Source organism: Heterocephalus glaber, unplaced genomic scaffold, assembly GCF_053883595.1.
Source record: "Heterocephalus glaber isolate CG9 unplaced genomic scaffold, H.glaber_assembly_v1.0 deba00001687, whole genome shotgun sequence".
NCBI lineage: Eukaryota > Metazoa > Chordata > Mammalia > Rodentia > Bathyergidae > Heterocephalus > Heterocephalus glaber.
The window spans coordinates 5440434-5458388 of record NW_028258412.1 but is presented as its reverse complement, the minus strand read 5'-3'; the positions used below and the strand labels follow the sequence as shown (position 1 = coordinate 5458388).

The 17955-nt window shown below is 45.9% G+C and overlaps 1 protein-coding gene across 5 annotated transcripts in view; it reads right to left on the bottom strand.

Annotated features, from left to right (window-relative positions):
* Nucleotides 1–812: 812 nt before the first annotated feature.
* The window catches only part of Kremen1 (kringle containing transmembrane protein 1), a 71492-nt gene continuing 54349 nt past the window's right edge, over nt 813–17955 (bottom strand). For 2 of the 5 annotated variants that reach the window (XM_013071983.3, XM_087197994.1), the window contains 5 exons: nt 8436–8768; nt 7324–7533; nt 6635–6719; nt 4988–5144; nt 813–4893 (listed from right to left, as the gene is read on the bottom strand). In XM_013071983.3, coding sequence (XP_012927437.1) covers nt 4705–4893; nt 4988–5144; nt 6635–6719; nt 7324–7533; nt 8436–8768 — 974 coding nt within the window. In that variant the 3' untranslated portion in view covers nt 813–4704. Of the gene's footprint in view, nt 5145–6634; nt 6720–7323; nt 7534–8435; nt 8769–17955 lie in introns of all 5 variants that reach the window. The other 3 variants (XM_087197993.1, XM_087197995.1, XM_004843372.4) reach the window with 3 other exon arrangements.

The following is a 17955-nucleotide window of genomic DNA, read 5'->3' as shown; positions in this document are numbered from 1 at the left end:
TAAACCCCAGCAGTCTGACTCCCGGGCTGTACTCTCAACTACACTTCACACTGCCCTGCTGAGCCCATTCCCTCACTGCACACAGGGGCAGTGATACCCATTGGAAAGGAATGTTAGGATATAAACAGTGCCTAACAGAGTGCCTGGTGCGTAGTGGGCAACACACACCTGTGGTCCTATGAATATTACAAAAAGCATAAGGTTGAGCTGAGCATGGTGGCCTGTGCCTGTAGTCAGGAGGCTGAGACAGGAGGATCACTTGAATTCAGAAGTTTGAGACCAGCCTAGGAAACACAGCAAGAGCCCTTCTGAAAATAACCAAAGGGAAAGGGTGGGGAGAAAAAGAGATGGGAAGGAGGAATCCGTTGCTCTGAGAGCAAGGCCAATTCCAAGGGGGTAATTACACAAGTGTATTAGATATATTTTCTCTCCTAATCTTCACAGCCTCCAGAGGTATAGATTAGGATTTCCAGGTGGATAACCTGAGGCTGACAAGTGCATGGCCTGGCTCAAGGCCAGGCCAAACCTGTATATCTTCACGGGAGAGCCGGGCTCTTTCCCGACCTCCCAAGCGCCAGCAGTGCAGTGTGCTGACAGGAAGTCCTCGTGTTCAGCTCTTAGCCCCTTGATCAGATTTCATCAAGGCAGCAACAAGACCTGAGGAACCCTGGGACACGACTGGGAGAAAGTGAGCCAGTGGTGAGGACTGGTGCTTGGGAAGGGCTAAGACTATCTATCAGCCTTCCTTGCTTCCCTGTCATGCCTTGGGCTCTGGAGGAGCTCCCATAAAACAGCAGCCTAGGACCCACCACTGTTTCTACAACAATGAGAATATTTATTTTCTCCAGACAGTAAAAATAACATTTTTCTCTCTTTTGTAAAAGTACCATTACATTCCATTTTCTTAAATAACAAAATCCTAAAAATATATATTAAATTGTATACAGTGCATCACACTTCATTTTATATTTTAAAATACATGTTTCTATTTTATTCTCAAAGTTGCATATTAAGAGCATATTTACAAATAAAGCCTTGTCATCCAAAGTCAAAATCCCCGCTGGGAAGCAACTTTGAATGTGGGAAGGTCCTGGCCCCATGTGAACTCCAGGGATGGCAACCCCTGCACAGGCAGGAAAGGGACCTCCTAGGACACTTCCCTTCTGAAGCAGGAGATTCACCTCTGACTGCCCTCCTCCACCTGCTCCATATCTCCCTCAGCACAGAGTGTGCTCAACCCCTGCTCAACAAGACAGGAGCCTGTGCCATGGCCCGGCTGGGGTCTGTCTCTCTCCCACCCCACCCCCCAGCTGTCCAGCCTGAGGGGAGCAAGTGGCAGCTGAAGGTTTGAAAAGCACCCCACACCAGGGCAGCTAAATTGAGAGACCTGGCCAGGAGGTAGAACAGTGAAGAAGGTAAACAAAGACACCAGAAGAAACAATCAAAGTGTTACAAATTCCCAAGGGAGTAACAAAAGCCAACATCAAACATCAAACAGGAGATCTGAAACCCAAGGGAGCCCCAGATGACTGAGCTGTGAGAGGGGGTCTGGCCAGGCTCTAGGAGGCCAGGTCTGGAAGGCTGTCCACTTCTAAGTGCTTGTGAAGATTAAGTGCATGGTGCCCACAGGAGCTGGGTGATGGCCAGTTGTGTGCCCGGTTGGTCAGACCAGCAGCCAGATCCAGATCCACATCCCAAGAAAAGTCAGGCAGGCTCCTGGCTGGGCTGCCTGGGGCGTAGTGGTGGCTACGGGCCCAGGCACGCCCCACTGGTTCAACCTGAGGGCCAGGACAGGGAGTACTTTGATCTTCATGGGCTGCTGGCTGACAGAAGTCTGGAGCCAGAGCCCTCAACCCAGTGGTGACTGATGTGGGGAAAGGCACGGGGTTCACTCCTGTGCAGCCTCTGCTTTGCAATAGATTGGACAAGCGGGGAAGAGCAAGGGTACCCAGGACCTCCTGTCAGCCTCCTCAGAGGGACCAAGGGCAGTGAGACGCTGCTAGACACTAGGCAGCTGGGCCCCAGCTGAATGAGGTATAGCCACCACAGGAGCAACACTTTGGTGGGTGCACATTCAGGAGGGTAGGCTGGGTACTGCCATCCACAGGGCTGAGGAGAGGCCACATTCTATCCCCTTGAGAAAGGCTCTGAGCCTTCCCCTGCCTCTTTTAAGGTCTTCTGCTGTGTTGTCATTTACTTTCCTCAGGGTCACCCCTTTCCAGTCCCTTCCAACCGCTCCTCTCTTCTAAAGGTGTTTCTTAAAAGATCAAGTGCCTTCTCCTCCAAGGCTCCTGGAAGCATGGCTCACCTCAGCTGAGATAATTTTATTTCTCCGGTGTTTACTTGCCATAGGGATGCTGCAGACGTGTTCTAACTGAGGCCGCCCATGGCCAGGCATTTATGGTGTTGGGCTTGGGTCACTTTACAGCCCTCCTCCCCCAGTGCTGTCCTGAGGTGGGTCTGGGTTTCCTGGGGCTGCTCCCTGGAGAGGAAGTTGGTCCTGGAGGTGCTAGGCTGTGCCCAGGCCAAGCAGGAGTAGGAGTACAGGGGCATCACCTGACCTTCCTGGGGCCTCTGCGAAAAGGCTCCTCCAGCTTCCACTCAGACAACACCAGGCTGGGGCATGGCCTCCTGTGTCCTGAGATGTGAGGAGGGTAGAAGACAGGGTGGGCGAGTGGCCTTCAGGAAGCTCAAGACCAGTGATTAGCATTAGCCCAGGGCAACTGAGCAAATGCCCCTGGCCAGGCCAGCCCTTCCCAGGGACAAATTCCACATTCCCTTGGAGATGTACATGGAGCTATTCACAGTACAGGCCCTTTGTGACTGCCCACACCTGACACCAGCATTTGACAGGAGATTCCACAAAAGCCACAAATAGCTTGGAGGGGAAACTGCACGTATCAGTCTATTTCCAGTGGTCCTTGTGTGTTACAGGCCTCTGTATCTGGACTCAGGGGCCTGTGGTCAGCTGCTTCAGGATGACCACCCTTTCCCAATCAAAGTAGAAAGACAACACCCAGAGGCTCCTAGCCCTCAGCAGTCTTGCACAGGACCTGGGCCAGTGCTCTGCCAACCTGTGGGCATACTGCCCTTTTTCTCTCTTCTGAATGCCCCTCTGCTTACTGGCCCTGAACGTCTCTCCTGGGCTCATGTTGTCAAATGTCACCTCTGCCAGCAGACATTACCCAGCTGGCACCGTACAACCTTCTGTCCTCCTGGAGCAGCCAGGTGCAGATGGATTGCTGGAATCCCAGGAAAGGCCACTGCAGGCAGTGGCTTAGGGATCTGAGGAAGGTAGGCTCAGAGCCAAAGAGGGCACCTGAGAAGGCAGAGGCACGTAAGCACTAAGGCTCGAGTGCCTGCAGGAAAGCCATGCTCTGACAGGGTCATGGGCTGCTCTTCTCAGCTGCTGTTGACAAAGCCTGCTTCCGGATGGCAGGACCTCTAAATTAGAGATGGCACTTATTCTCACAACTACCAGCCACTGCAGCTGGAGCTCTCAATCTTCAGGCCTGTCCTTGGAGGATCTCCAGTTCCCAAGCCCTCCCTTCTCCTTGCCTCAATCTCTGTAGGTCACCTCTCTGTGTGAGGGACAATGTGGCATGGGGCCAGGGATAAGAGCCCTCTTCTTCCCCACAGAGTCACTCATAATTCCACTGGGTTCTCATAAGAAAAGGCAGAGCACATAGCCCTCAGGGTGTTTTTTATCTTGTTTTAAAGTAGGGTCTACAGGCCCCAGGTCTCAGCCACAATGCTGCCTAAAAGGCTATGCCAGTCTTTATACTCCCTGTTCTGAACTGAGAGTCAGCTGAGTGAACAGAAAGCCCAAGGCCTGGCTCAGGTTCCACAGGACCATGAACTTCTCAGGGGCCAGCCCAAATAAATACAATTCACAGCTGGGTGCAGTGGCACAGTCCTGTAAGCCCAGCTATATGGGGGTGCTGAGGCAGGAGCATCATAAGTTCAAGGCTGGCCTTGGCAACTTAGTGAGATCCTGTCTCAAAATAAGATGAGGGCTGGGGATTTAGCTCAGTGGCACCATGCCTGCCTGGCAAGTGCGGGGTCCTGAGTTTGATTTCCGGAAAAAATAAAAGATGAAAAGGGCTGGAGATGCAGTGCAGTGGTAGAGCACTTGCCTAGCATGTGCAAGGCCCTGGGTTCAATCCCCTGTACTGGCCCCCACCAAAAAAATCCAATTCAAAAGGAGTTACTGAGTGCCTATAAATACTTCCAGTAGAGTCTGTAGCAGGGATAAAGCAGTGGATATTTTATATGCCCTCCCATCAAGCTTGCTCCATAGCTCACTGAGCTGCAGAAAGAAGCCTCTAGAAAAAAGCATGTGTGTGGAAGGCAGCAGCTTTGACATGAATGGGGGCTCACTAGACCCTCTTCTCAGGCCCTCTGGAATGGGCCCATCCTAGTCCAGCACTCAGACAGCAAAGCTCCAGGGTCAGTACAGAGCACCAGCCCTCTTCAGGATTTGGGACTGCTAATGCCCAGGAGTCCATACTTGTGTGGAACCAGGCCAGCCCTCAAGAGAACTGAATTCTTCCAGTCTGGCCCTGTTCCAAACTAAAGACCAGAGCAAACTGATCTGTGTGTGGACAAAACAGAGAAGAAAAATTCAATATACACTAAACCTACCCAGCACCCAGCAGTCATCTAGAATGTACCTGAGCCCAATGCCAGCTGCCACCACCTCTGTCATCTTGGCCCCCACTGTGTGACATCTCCACTGCTAGACAAGAGAGAGACGCAGGGAAGTCCAGGTGCTGGGCTTTGAGTCTCTCTCCCAAGTGTAGCTGATGAAGCAGGAGGAATCTGGGTTCTGCTGCCCTGCAGCATGGTGCCCCTTCTCAGTCTGAGGAGGGAGAGGCAGGGAAGAGCTGGTCTCTGTCAGAGGAGAACCATGGCAAGGTCAACCCCAGCAGCCTTGAGCTGAAAGAGGGACCTCATGTCCTAGGCACGAGGGCATTTAGTCACTCACAAGGGGATTACGGTCATCTTGTTGACTCTGACCCTTGAGCTTCTTCTTAAAGATGGAAATCGATGTAGAAGGCTTATAAAAAATGCTCCAGATTTCCCCTGAAGGTCCTGGTTGACGGCAATCCCTAAGGTCCCCTGAAGCAGGAACACGATGGGCTCTGTCAAAGAAAAATAACTTCATGTTCAAACAGCCTACCAACTCATGAGGCACCTGTACCCATAAAACAGAATGTGTCCAATGGGGCAGGTCTTAGGCAGGACCTAATGGCTTTCTTTAAAGATCTGGAGGACTACTGTGCAGATGTAATGTGGCTATCAGGGGACATAAGGGCAGTGTAGCAGGGCAGAGTCCTTCTTGGAATAACTGGCAGAATATTCCAGTCTTGAAAAGGCTGGCCTGGGAGATAATGAGTTTTCAAATAAACAAACAAACAAACAAACTCACACCCTGTCTTCAAATCCCATTTACCTGGAAGCCCACTTAGCTAAAACAGGGTAAGGGCAAAATTTTTCTGCCTCAAGTAGGGACCTGCCTAACACCATCCCTGCAAGCCCCTCAAGCTGCTAGGGGAGGAAGCTACAGAAAGATTCCAATGTCAGAGGGGAGTTAGGCACCCACTGTAAGGTCTCAGCCATGCTGAGAGATCCTGGACCTACAGAAAGCGACCTGCTCTCTTGCTGCTGCAGGGAACATGTGGACAGGGTTCCTGGAACCAGAGTCACACATATACTAAGGAACATTGTGTGTGTGTGTGTGTGTGTGTGTGTAAGACATGAGAGTGAGCTTAATAAACAATAACAAGGCATTGTTTCTGCTGAAAGATTTCATGTCTAGGAAGGAGATGTCTAAGTAAGGTCATCACAGCATGGCCAGCCAAAGGTAGCCTTCATGGGACAACAGAGGATCCCACATTTAATGTACGGCAAATGAGAAGGTCAGGAAACAGGGCTTTTACTGGACACTGGTGCTCAGGAAGGCTTTGAAATGGGGAGAGCCGGGATGAGGAAGCTCAAGAAAGACAAGCGTCTGGGTCAAGAAAAAATAAGAAAGAACTCTGCTCTGTAAGTATACAGTAACATAAACATAAGTAACATAAACAGTTGCCCCTTTCCTGGAAGGTAAAACTATTAAACCCTACCAGCAAAATAAGTAAAGGAAATATTTTTTCCCAAATTGGTTAGAATTGAAGGATAAAGATGCTATAAGTTACTTAGATGATTGTTTAAAAATAATTATCAATAGTTAATAAAATGTTAGGATTCTCTCCCTAAGACTGTTTCTTATTTCTTGAAGGCCCAAGGAAAAGCCATAGCATTGTCTTAGGAATCTTTACTCTTACAAAGAAAAGCTCTATAAAGAACCAGCACAAAAAGTGGAAATTGTTCTTTTTTATGCCAAGATTGTTTCAATCCTCCCTGAAACTATATCCTTTGGACACAGGAATGAACATGATCCCTCGAACCTTAATGAGATTTGTCCAGTTGTACATTTCACTCTACAGAGGAGTAAAATGCCTTATGTTGTGTAGGACTCAAGGCTTTGGAATCATGTTATGATGTTACAACTGCATGCAGACAAATGAAGCATAGGAGAAAAGGAATGTTGAGCCTTCCCCTTCCTGGAATCAGGCAGCTCTCTTGTACTCACTTGAATGTGATATGCAGAAGTATCTTTGCCACAATGGCTGTGACTGTGAGGATGAGGAGGGTTGCCAGGCCATACACTGTCCATCCTGCAAGTGTAAAAGACATTTACCGATCCTGATTGTGCATCAATTTCCAAAGGAGGTCTGCACCTCAGAGGTGCAGGTCTAGTTGAGAAGCTTTCCACAGGTAGCGGGCAGGAAGCAAAGGTGGTGGTGGGAGCAGCTGAGCTGGGCTAAGCATGGAGTCCCTGGCTTTCTCAGTACCTTGCTCTGTTCTAGAAATTCCCTTTGGGGTAGAGGTAAGCAGTATAATTAGTATGATCAGAATCAAAGTGGGGAGTACCTTTTGTCTTTACCACTAGAACCACTGTGTCACCACTGGTGAGTTACACAGTCTTTGGACTCAATTTTCTCATTTAAAGAATGAGCTGCATGATCTATAAAATCCTGATGGGCCCACAGTGAAATGATGCAGAGTGATTGAGTATTGGAGAGGCCCTCCTCCTTGGCCTTCTATGGTGGGTTCTGCATGGTTAGGGGAAAAGTGTGAAACCCCTAGGCTAAGTCATTGCTGATGGCCCTCTCCAGCTCCACTGGCTCAGCTAGAGGTCACACAGTCAGAACCCCAATCTGCCTCTGAAGAAGACCCAAGAGCACTTTTGTTTCTGTAACCACCCACCAAGAGCACTACCTTCCACTCTGTGGCTGCCAGCCCCTACTGCTGGTGCCCAGGAGTTGCTACCTGGGACGCTCTGCGGTGGATGGCTGGGGCTGGTGGTGATGACGTAGAGGACTTTAGAGGAGTGGGCAGCGCTGACACTGAGGTTGGCCTGCTCCGTGATCACCTCGGCCAGTGTCTGGTTGACAGTGGGCCTCTCCTGCAGCACTTCTTCCTTGATGGCTAGAAGATCAAAAAGGACTGATGAGGGAAAGCCCATGGACACAGTGAAGAGCTGTGAAGGAGGAGGGAGGCTGGTCATGAAGAGAAGACCTTTATTCTGGCTTAATTCTGGGTGCAATCACTTCCACTGGTCCCACTGGCCCCAAAGCAGAACCCTTGAGGCTCTGGCTCTGGTCCTGCAGGAGGCAGAAGAAAGGGGCTGTCAACTTCTAATTATGTGACTGGCCTCCTTGCAGACACCTGAGCATGTTTTCCTGTTTCCTTCCCCTGTGCTTTACAGCTGTCTTACTCTGTCTGGAAGACCTTTTCCTTTCTATCTATAGACTTACCTGTTCCTTAGGACTGTTCCACCTGGAGGGAGGGACTCTTCCCAACCATCTCTTGTAGCACCCACCATCTAAACCCTTCTTGGGGTTTGTGATTCAGGACAAAGCCTAGGTCTCAACACCTATGCTTCTTGGGTGCTGGCAGAGTGGTGCCTGGCACCCATGTTCACATCAGAGGGGTAGAGGGTGCCGCTCCACTCTAAGAGGGTTGGAAGAAAGATAGTAAATAAGTCTTTGGGATTGGTTGGGATGTTTAGAGGTGAGAGTGTAGACCAAATGACCTCTTGAAAGCCTTCCAATTCTGCCAATCTCAGCTCCTTCTTTTAGTTATACTTTTAACCCTGAGATGAAAACTGTCATTATAACTACTAAAATAGCAAAACTAAAACATAAACAAGTTGTACAATGGGAGGTGGAGAATGTGCTGTGCATTGGAATAATCCAGAGTTGAGTCAGTAGCTGCTGTCCCAGTCTGTTCAACCAGAACTGCCCAAGATTCGAAAGTCTCCCTGGTGGGAAAGAGAAGCATGAGACACTGATGTCCTGAGGTGCCCTCAGTAAGTAAGAATGTCTTACCTTGGTATAAGACAGCAAATCCCTGGGCCTGATTGATGCGATCAGAGAAGAAATACAAAATGACGAAATCCAGAGAGACATTAAAGGACAGAGGTGGGCGGTTTCTCCCATTGAATCGGACCAGGACGCGGTGGGTGTAGCCATCCAGCAGCTCCACCATGTCTGCAGAATCTCTGATGTCAAACAAGGTGAAGTTGAAGTGGATGTGGGAAGCTCCTGGGACCCGGATGGTCCAGTAGCAGACCCGCCCTGTGGCATAGGTGTCAGGAAAGTCGGGGGAATAGACCACGGATGTCATGGCTGAGTAGTTCCCACCACAGGCACCAACGAGAGCTGCAGAAGAAGAAATGACAGCAGGCCTGAGACTGGGACTTAGCATGCTCTCCATGCTGACACAAACAGAACTCTTCCTAAGGAATGTGATCCTGTTTGGGATACTGTTTTTATCTGCAAAACTAGACCATCTTAGATTTCAGGATCCAATCACAAAATGAATCACTTAAACTCTGAACAAATGACTGTGGAGACTTTTGTGTTTTTTCCCAGGAAACCTTATACTTGACACATAGCACAGTGGGGCAGCCTAGGCTGGGCCAGGCTGGAGTCAGAGAGTCTGGGTTTAGGACTGACAGTGTCACCTCCAGGCCTCTCCCTTCTTTCAGTTTCCAGGCAGGGGCCACCATCTGCTCCTGTGTTGCATGATGGCTCGAGGACAGATGACATAAAGCACACAAAAACATTGGGACCTCTTGGCAAGGGAGGTATGACGTGAAGAGCTCTGTGGCTGCTTGGGTGTCTCAAATACCTTACAAATACAATCCTCATAGGAGGTGTGCACACTCATTTTTCAAGCAGGAAGTGGTGGCACAAGAAAGGATTTTCTGCGTAGAGGAAATACTAGATTCCCATCACTCTGTACTGGATACATCTGATTTCTCTGGCTTCCTATTTGTGACCAGCACCCTTTGGAAGGGGATACAACCACTTCCTATCTTAAGGGGTAAAGTGTAAACAAAATCTTGGAAATGAAAGGCCTAGGGAGGGAATGTAGGGCTGCAATTCCAAAAGCACGCTTTGGGAGGAGTTTTGATTCGCTTTAGAATGCAGAAAGCAATAAGAATATGCTGCTGGGCTGAGGGTACAGTTCAGTGGTAGAGTGCTTACCTAGTCTGCATGAGGTTCTGGGTTTGATCCCTCATACCACCAAAAAAAAAAAAGAAAGAAAGAATATACTGCTTTCTCATCTATGCAGTTCAAAATTGAGAAGCTGAGGGTTTTTTTGGGTTTTTTGGTACCGGGGATCGTACTCGGGACCTTGCGCTTGGGAGGCAGGCACTGGAACCACTGAACTAAATCCCCGGCCCAAGAAGCTGAGGTTTTAAGACAACAGAGGGAATTTAATTCTAAAATGTGCAAAACCCCTCCCAGGAGATTCAAACTATGAAGATGGTTTTATTCTTTGACAGAGCACGGGAGGAAAGGGTAACAGCCATAGAAATAAGTAAGAAGAAAGCATCTAAAATAGCAAAACAAAAAGTCTTAAAGGCTGGGTGTGGGTTTGCCTCTCAGTTGAGAATAACTGGGAGCAGCAGACACAATAGAGTTTGATTCACTTGCAGGCTATTCTGTACAGGCCTCCACAGAGTGCTGCCATGAGAGACTGGGGTCAGGCAGCTGGCCAAGGTCCCCCTCAGTGTCACAGGTGTGCAAGAGGTGATAGGCTGCTGCTGAGACAATCATGAAACAGTGCCTGCTTCCCATACACTCAAAGGAAGCAGCAAATTCTCTTGCTTCTAGGGCCACTGGAAAGGGGTTTAGAGGAAAAATCCCTTTGCCTCTATGGGAGGAAGTAGGAGATTCCTTTTAGGCAAATAACCAGCCAAAATCCACTGCTTCCAGGGAAAGAGCAGAAGCAAAAGGCACCAACCCCTGGTTGCCTTCAGCCCTCTTGGGCCCAGGATCCTACAAAGTATAGGTCTGTCACCCTTGGAGAGGGGCAAAACAATTCTCTCTTCCCCAGGATCAACCACAACCAAAGCAGAGTTTGACTGCCAGAGAGAAAAGGGTGCAGGAATGCTGAAAAGGCCTCACCCTGCAGCTGAGGACATGTGCCAAGGCTGAGGATGAAACAAGAGAACCAGGAGCCCCCTTTCACCTCCCTACAAACACGCACCAAATAACCAGTAACAGCAGTCCACCAGTGCCAGAGAGGTACAAGAGTAAAGATAGAGCCACTCTGTGGCACAGATACATAGGAATTACTCAAAGCTGATAGTGTAACTAGAACAATGAAAAGCCCCCCTGGCCTCCCAGCTTCCATATTAGTGTACTAGCAGGCTATGGCTGGAGAAGTCTGAAGCCTTATGTGCCTTGAGGGTAATGTTAGAAGCAAAGAAACCAAAATCCTGCTCAACTAATGACAGACTGGTTTCATCCTTGTCAGATAGAAATGCTGTTTATCTTAGTGTCTACTACTCTCTACACAGGACATATGGTATTCAACAGAAAATATACTAGCATTCTATAGGAAGCTGAGGCATGTTTGAGCCCAGCCTGGGCTACTCAGTGAGACCCTATGTCAATATATTTTTTTAAGTTAGGGATATAGCTCAGTGCAAAAATTTTGGGGTCAATCCCTAGTACTGCCACAAACAAACAAACAAACATGGATAAAAGCAAGAAAGAAGTAGAATAAGCCTCACTGTTAAGAAATAAAATAAGGGGCTGGGGATTTAGCTCAGTGGTTCTGCTGCTTGCCTCACAAGCACAAGGACCCAAGTTGAATCCCTGGTACCAAAAAAAAAAAAAAGAAATAAAATAGGGCTGGGGATTTAACTCAGTGGTGCTGCTGCCTGCCCTGTAAGTGCAAGGTCCAGAGTTTGATCCCCCATACAAAAAAAATAAAATAAAATAATTTTTAAAGAACCAGATTTACAGAGGACTTAGATGTTGGAACTATCAGACAGAGACTCTATGATGAATATAGATGGACCCTGAAAGCCTCATGTACTCATAGGTGGGACTTATAGCTGACTCACTCTGAGGAGGTATAGTCTGGTTGGAGAGGCCACTGGAGGCATAGCCTAGAAGGGTTTATTTTTACCTGGGTGTTGTAGCACATGCCTGTAATCACAGCACTGGTGTGGGGAGCTGACACAGCAGGATCACAGCAAGTTGGAGGCCAGCCTGGGCTACAAAGTGAGTTCAAGGCCAGTCTGAACTACATAGCGAGATCATGTCTCAAATAAGCCAAAATGAATAAATAAAATAAAATAAAAAGGTTTACTTTCTTCCCCAGCACTTCCCTTCTCTCTTTTTCCTATCTGTTGTAAGGTGAGCAGCTAGCTATTCCTTCACCATGCCCCTATGCCATGACTTCCTGCCTTGGAGCCAGCCAACTATGGACTGAAAAATAAGCCAAAATAAACTTCTCCTTTAATTTGCAGGTGTTGGGCACTATGTCTCAGCAATGATGAAAGTAAGATTTTTGTACCAGAGAAGTGTGGTCATTCTTGTGACACTACCTGACTACATGGTTCAGAAGCCTTTGGAATCTGTCAGAGAAGTTTGGAAAGGTCTGGAGATGAAGGCTAGAGAAGAATGCTATAAGCCAAGCTTGATGGGAGATTCTAGTCAGAGCTCAGAAGACCAGGATGCTGACAGTAATTCAGATGGTAAGGACCAGGCTCAAGAGGTTTCATTTTGGGGAAGGGGAGATGGAGCGGAAGGAAAGGGGACATAAAAAGAATTAATGGGCCAGGGATTTAACTCAGTGGTTCCAGCACCTGCCTTGCAAGCACAAGGTCCCAAGTTCGGTCCCAAGTTCAGTCCCTGGTACCAGAAAAAAAAAAAAAAAAGAATTAAGATGCGTTATGTACATGTACCAACTCCCTGAGATGAATGTAATCATTATGTACTGCAAACACATACTAATGAAAATTAAAATTTGAAAAAAAAAAAAAAAAAAAAAAGAGGTTGGGCCAGGGATTTAGCTCAGTGGTTTCACCGCCTGCTGTGCAAGTGCAAGGACCCGAGTTCGATCACCGGTACCAAAAAAAAAAAAAAAAAAAAAGAGGTCAAGTATTCCATTGACAGTAGGATTCCAAACAAGGTGTGTTATACTCTGGTGAAAAATTTATCTGCATTTTGCTCATATACTGAGACTTTGTGGAAGACTGAGATTAAGGGCTGTGATCTAATTAATCTGGTGGAGGGAATTTCAAAGCAGTCCAAAGCAGGCTGTAGCATAGATACTGTTTGCTGCTTTTAGCCAGGTTTATACTGAGAAACAGGTGCAACAAGTCCATTTAAAAAGTCTTCGGTTTTCCTAGAAAGGAATTTCCTGCAAAAATAGAGCACAGAAGAGCTTGGTGGTTGAAAAGATTACCATTTAAAAGAAGCTAAGTACTTTACAACAGGACGACAGGAAAGATGGTCTGAGGGCCTGAGAGGAACCATCAAGGCCCCACCCATCACAGGCTCAAAATTGTAAAACTGAAAGAATTTGCTTGGAGAAGGGATCCCCAGGCTTTGAGAAAGAAAATGGCTGCCTAGGAAATTTGTTTTCTGGGATTCAGTTCATAGTATATAGCTATCCAGACCCTTAGAGACTTCTGCAGCCTTGATTCAAGGGAGTCTGGTTACTGCTCAAGCCAGCAGCAGACCCTGGCATCGTGCATGTGGTGCTGATTTTATACGCATGCAGAATACAAGAGTTGTGGGGTCATGGAGGCTTCCACCCAGATTTCAGAAGAAGGTCTGGAAGGCCAGAGAGGGCTGAGCATGAAGCTTTGAGAGTGAAGCTGAAAGTGCAGCATAGACCCTAGGAAGTTAGAAATGGCAACAACATAGAACTTCTGCTGAGGAAAGCCGTAAGGGATGAACAAAACCAGCCCAGAAGAGAAGCTGTGAGAGCTGGAATCACTGGCAATATCATAGGGGTGGGCCCACACGAGCTTTTGGGAGTTCATACATCACCACAGCTTGCCTTGGGTGCTGGACATGGAGTTACAAGATTTAATGTTTGCCATACTGTGTATCAATCTTGCTTTGGTCCTATTGGTTTCTATGTCCCTATTTCTCCCTTTTGGAATGGGAATGTTTACCCTACACTATTGTATGTTGGCAGAGTTTAATTTTTTCTTTTTTAAACAGGGGCTCATAGGTAAGAGTTTGGCTTGAATCTCAAAGGAGACTTTGGATTTGGATTTCTCAGTAACGGTGAAACTGTTAGGAGTTTGGCAACTCAGAGTTGGACTAAACGCATTTTGCACAAAGGCATGCAGATGAATCTTTTGGGGGTCAGGGGTGGAATGTTATGGTTTTTGGAAGGTGGGGCTTTTGGAAGGTGAGTGGATTATGGGGGCTTATAGCTGACTTACTCTTAGGAGATTCATTTTGGTTTTGGTACCGGGGATCAAACTTGAGTCCTTGCTCTTGCGAGGCAGGCGGTGGAATCACTGAGCTAAATCCCCAGCCCAGGAGATTCATTTTGGAGAGGGGAAGATGGAGAGGAGGGAAAGGGGACAAAAAAAGAATTAAGATGTGTTATGTACATGTACCAACGCCCTGTGATGAATGTAATCATTATGTACTGGAAACACATACTAATGAAAATTAAAATTCTGGTGTGAAGTGGCAGATCACTGGGCATATGACTGGCAGGATTTATCTTCCTCCCCAGCTTCTCCCTTCTCTCCTTCCTGTCTGCCATAAAATGAGCAGCTATTCCTCTGCATGCCCCTGTGCCCTGCCATCCTGCCTTGGAGCCAGCCAACTATGGACTGAAATGTGAGCCAAAATAAACTCTTCCTTTAATTTGCAGGTGACAGGTATTGTGTCTCAGTTACAAAGAAAGTAACTAAGATACCTCAGGTGTTTTTTTTTTCCATACTGGGGATCGAACTCTGGTCCTTGTGCTTGCGCAGCAGGAGGCGAAACCACTGAGCTAAATCCTTGGCACTATCTCAGGTGTTTTGAGGGTAATGTTAGAAGCAATAAAACCCAAACCCTGATGAATTACTGACTGGCTTCATCCCTGTCAGAAGTAAATGCTATTTACTTTAGCAGTATACAACTCTTCTACACATGGCACATGATATTCAATAGAAAATATACTAGGGGCCAGGGATTTAGCTCAATGGTTTCGCCACCTGCTGCGCAGGCGCAAGGACCCAAGTTCGATCCCCAGTACCAAAAAAAAAAGAAAATATACCAGCATTCTGGCAGGAGGCTGAGGCAGGAAGATTCCAAGTTTAAGCCTAGCTCAGGCAACTGAGACCCTGTCTCAAAATTAAAAAAAAAAAAAAAAAAGGTTGGTAAGTAGCTCAGTGTGGAGGCCCTGGGTTCAAACTGCAGTATGCCCCCTCCAAAAAAAATAGAAAAGAAAAAGAAAGGAAGGAAGTAGAAAGGGAGGGAGGAAGAGGGAGGGAAGAAGGAAGGAAAAAAAGGAAGAAAAGATAAATGAATACATTAAAAAGAAAGAAAAATAGGGCTGGGGATTCAGTGGTTCCGGCACCTGCCTCGAAAGCGCAAGGTCTTGAGCTCGATTTCCGGTACCAAAAAAAAAAAAAAAAAGAAAGAAAGAAAAACAAATATATACATAAAGAAAGAATAAATAAATAAATACATTGTACCTAAAAGCAAGTAAGAAAGGGTTGGAATACAACACATTGTCGAGAAATAAAATAATCACAGAACCAGATTCATAAAGGACCCAGCTGTTGGAACTATTAGACACAGAGACTCTACAATGAATACACCAGTACTTAGTAAAAAATAGACAACAGTGCTGAACAGACTAGAAATTTCAATAGAGATATGGAAACTATAAAAATTCAAATGTATTGGGCCGAGGATTTAGCTCAGTGGTTCTACCACCTACCTCACAAATGCAAGAATCCAAGTTCGATCCCCGGTACCAAAAAAAAAAATTCAAATGTAAATACTAGAAATAAAACAAATGATATCAGAAATGAAGTATCCCTTTGAGAGGCTTATTAGCAGAGTAGACATAGACAAAAAAAGAATCAGTAAAGGCAAAGAAAAGCCAATAAAAAATATTCAAAACAGGGCCAGGGATTTAGCTTAGTGGTGCCACTGACCGCCTCGCAAGAGCAAAGTCCTGAGTTTGATCCCTGGCACCAAAAAAAAAAAAAAAAAAAAAAAAAAAAAAAATCAAAAAGAAACAAACAAAAATGAACAAAGTCAGGGCTGGGGATTTAGCTCAGTGGTTTTGCTGCCTGCCACACAAGCGCAAGGACCTGAATTCAATCCCCGGTACCAAAAGAAAAAAAAATACTATTAAAAATGAACAAAGTATTCAACAGTTATAAGACAATATTAGAAGGTCTAAAGGAGATTTTTTAAAAAGAGAATAAGGCAGAAGAAACATTTGAAAAAATAATAGCAAGGAATGTTCCAAAATAAATTAAAGGTGTCAAAACATAGATCTAAGAATCTCAGCAAACCCAAGTCAAAACAAAGAAAACACACCTGACATATCATAGTCAAATGCTGAAAACCAAAAACAGCCTCATGTCCTGGAAGACAGAAACTGTAACCTAGTCTTTTCTCACTGTTCAACTTCTCCAATCTCTTCAGAGAGACATCTCTACCATCCCAAATCATGACCCTGTCTGTAGTCACCATCACCAAAGTTCTCAGCCTTACCCAATGGATCATAAGAATTCCCACAAGGCTGTACAGTACTTGAGCTATTTAAACTATTTTGCTCTCTAGCAGATAAAATTTTAAAAGTTATTTCTGCGGTGCTGCATTGTGTACCTTTCTCTGCACAGCGTGAGTTGAAGAGTTGGCAGCCGTTAAGGCCTCCTGCCAGACCACACGCATACTGGCCTCTGAAGACAAGGGCAGGTGGCACTGAGAAGGCATCCTCCTCAGTCCTTGGGTAGATGCAGCCAGTTGGGGCGGCTTCTCCATTTGCCACTATGATAGTGTGTTGGCCATTTCCCCTTTAACCACCTTCCCTGCTTTCTCCAAAGAATCTATTTGCAAAGAGGAGATGAATCATAAAGCCAGTGAAAGCTTTACCCTCTGAGCAATTTCCCCAATCTCAGGAGAAGAGGGTGATTTCAATGGGTTATCTACCAAAAACAGGCACAAAGGCTGGTTTTGGATCCTGGTTCCTCTCCTGATCTCCCTGGGCTGCTGCCTGCCTCTTGCCTCTGTCCCCCAAGGTACTTAACATCCTCTGTAGCTAGCTTTAGTCCCAGGCTGGCTACACACAGTGGGCTCCTCACTTGCTGCAGTATCAGAGCAATAAAATGTGATTCTTGGGGTTCTCCAGAGAGCTGCCCAAAGCTTTATTTATGAATCTGGATTTGGGGAGTCAGGGGAGGAGATGACTACTACTGTGCACATCATCTTCTTCTTAGAGCCAAGACTCAAAAGAAAATGGTACTTAGACCTTTGATATACACATATGCTCTGTGTAAATAAATGTTTATAATTTTATACTGAAGATGGAATAAGCATTAGAGCTTCCAACTGTGTATTTTTTCTACTTTTACAGATTTTTAAACTATGATCCTTTATATAAAGGGGACTGCTTTGGGGGCACTATTACAAGTTTTATGGCAAAACATTGGTATTGTTAACTTTTTATGGTCATTGTAAGTACATAAAAATCCTATTAGTCCCCTTATTCTTCTACTTCCCTTAACTCTGATACACCAAATAGAAGTTTTTACTTTCCTTGTTTTATCATTATAAAAATAATAAAAGTATTTTGCTAGTATGAAAAAAAAAGAGAGGGTAGCTTCTGCAGCACTGCATGAAGAGCTGATTTGATAATATGTCTGGGTGCAGACATATTCTGTTCAGACTTTTGGATCAGTTATTATGATCTAGTTTATTTATTTATTTTTTTGCAAAACCAGGGATTGAACTCAGGACCTTGTGCTTGCCAGGCAGGTGCGGTGCCACTGAGCTAAATCCCCCCGCCCTTTTTTTTGGTACCAGGGATCGAACTCAGCACCTTGCGCTTGCAAGGCATGCGCTGGAACCACTGAGCTAAATATCCGGCCCTAGTTTATTCTTATTAATAAAAGAAATTCTAGGGCCGGGGATTTAGCTCAGTGGTTCTGCCCCCTGCTGTGCAAGCTCAAGGACCCGAGTTCGATCCGCGGTACCAAAAAAAAAAACCAAAAAAAAGAAATTCTAGCTGCTGAAAATAGAAAATTAAGACTGTGCCTTAGCTAAGCTCCGGAAACAACCTAAATGCCCATCAACAGATGAACAGATAAAGAAAATGTGGTATATATATACACAGTAGAATATTGTTCAGCTATAAAGAAGAATGAAATCATGTCACTTGCAGGAAAATGGCTAGAACTTGAGATCATAATGCTAAGAGAAGTAAGCTACATATCTCATTTTTTCTCTTATAGGAGAAACCTAAAATATAAATTAATTAATTAATTAAAATAAAGAAATTATGGGAAATAAGAATGCAGACTTGTTGGCACTAGAAAAAGGGATCATAGGGAGGAGGAAGTAA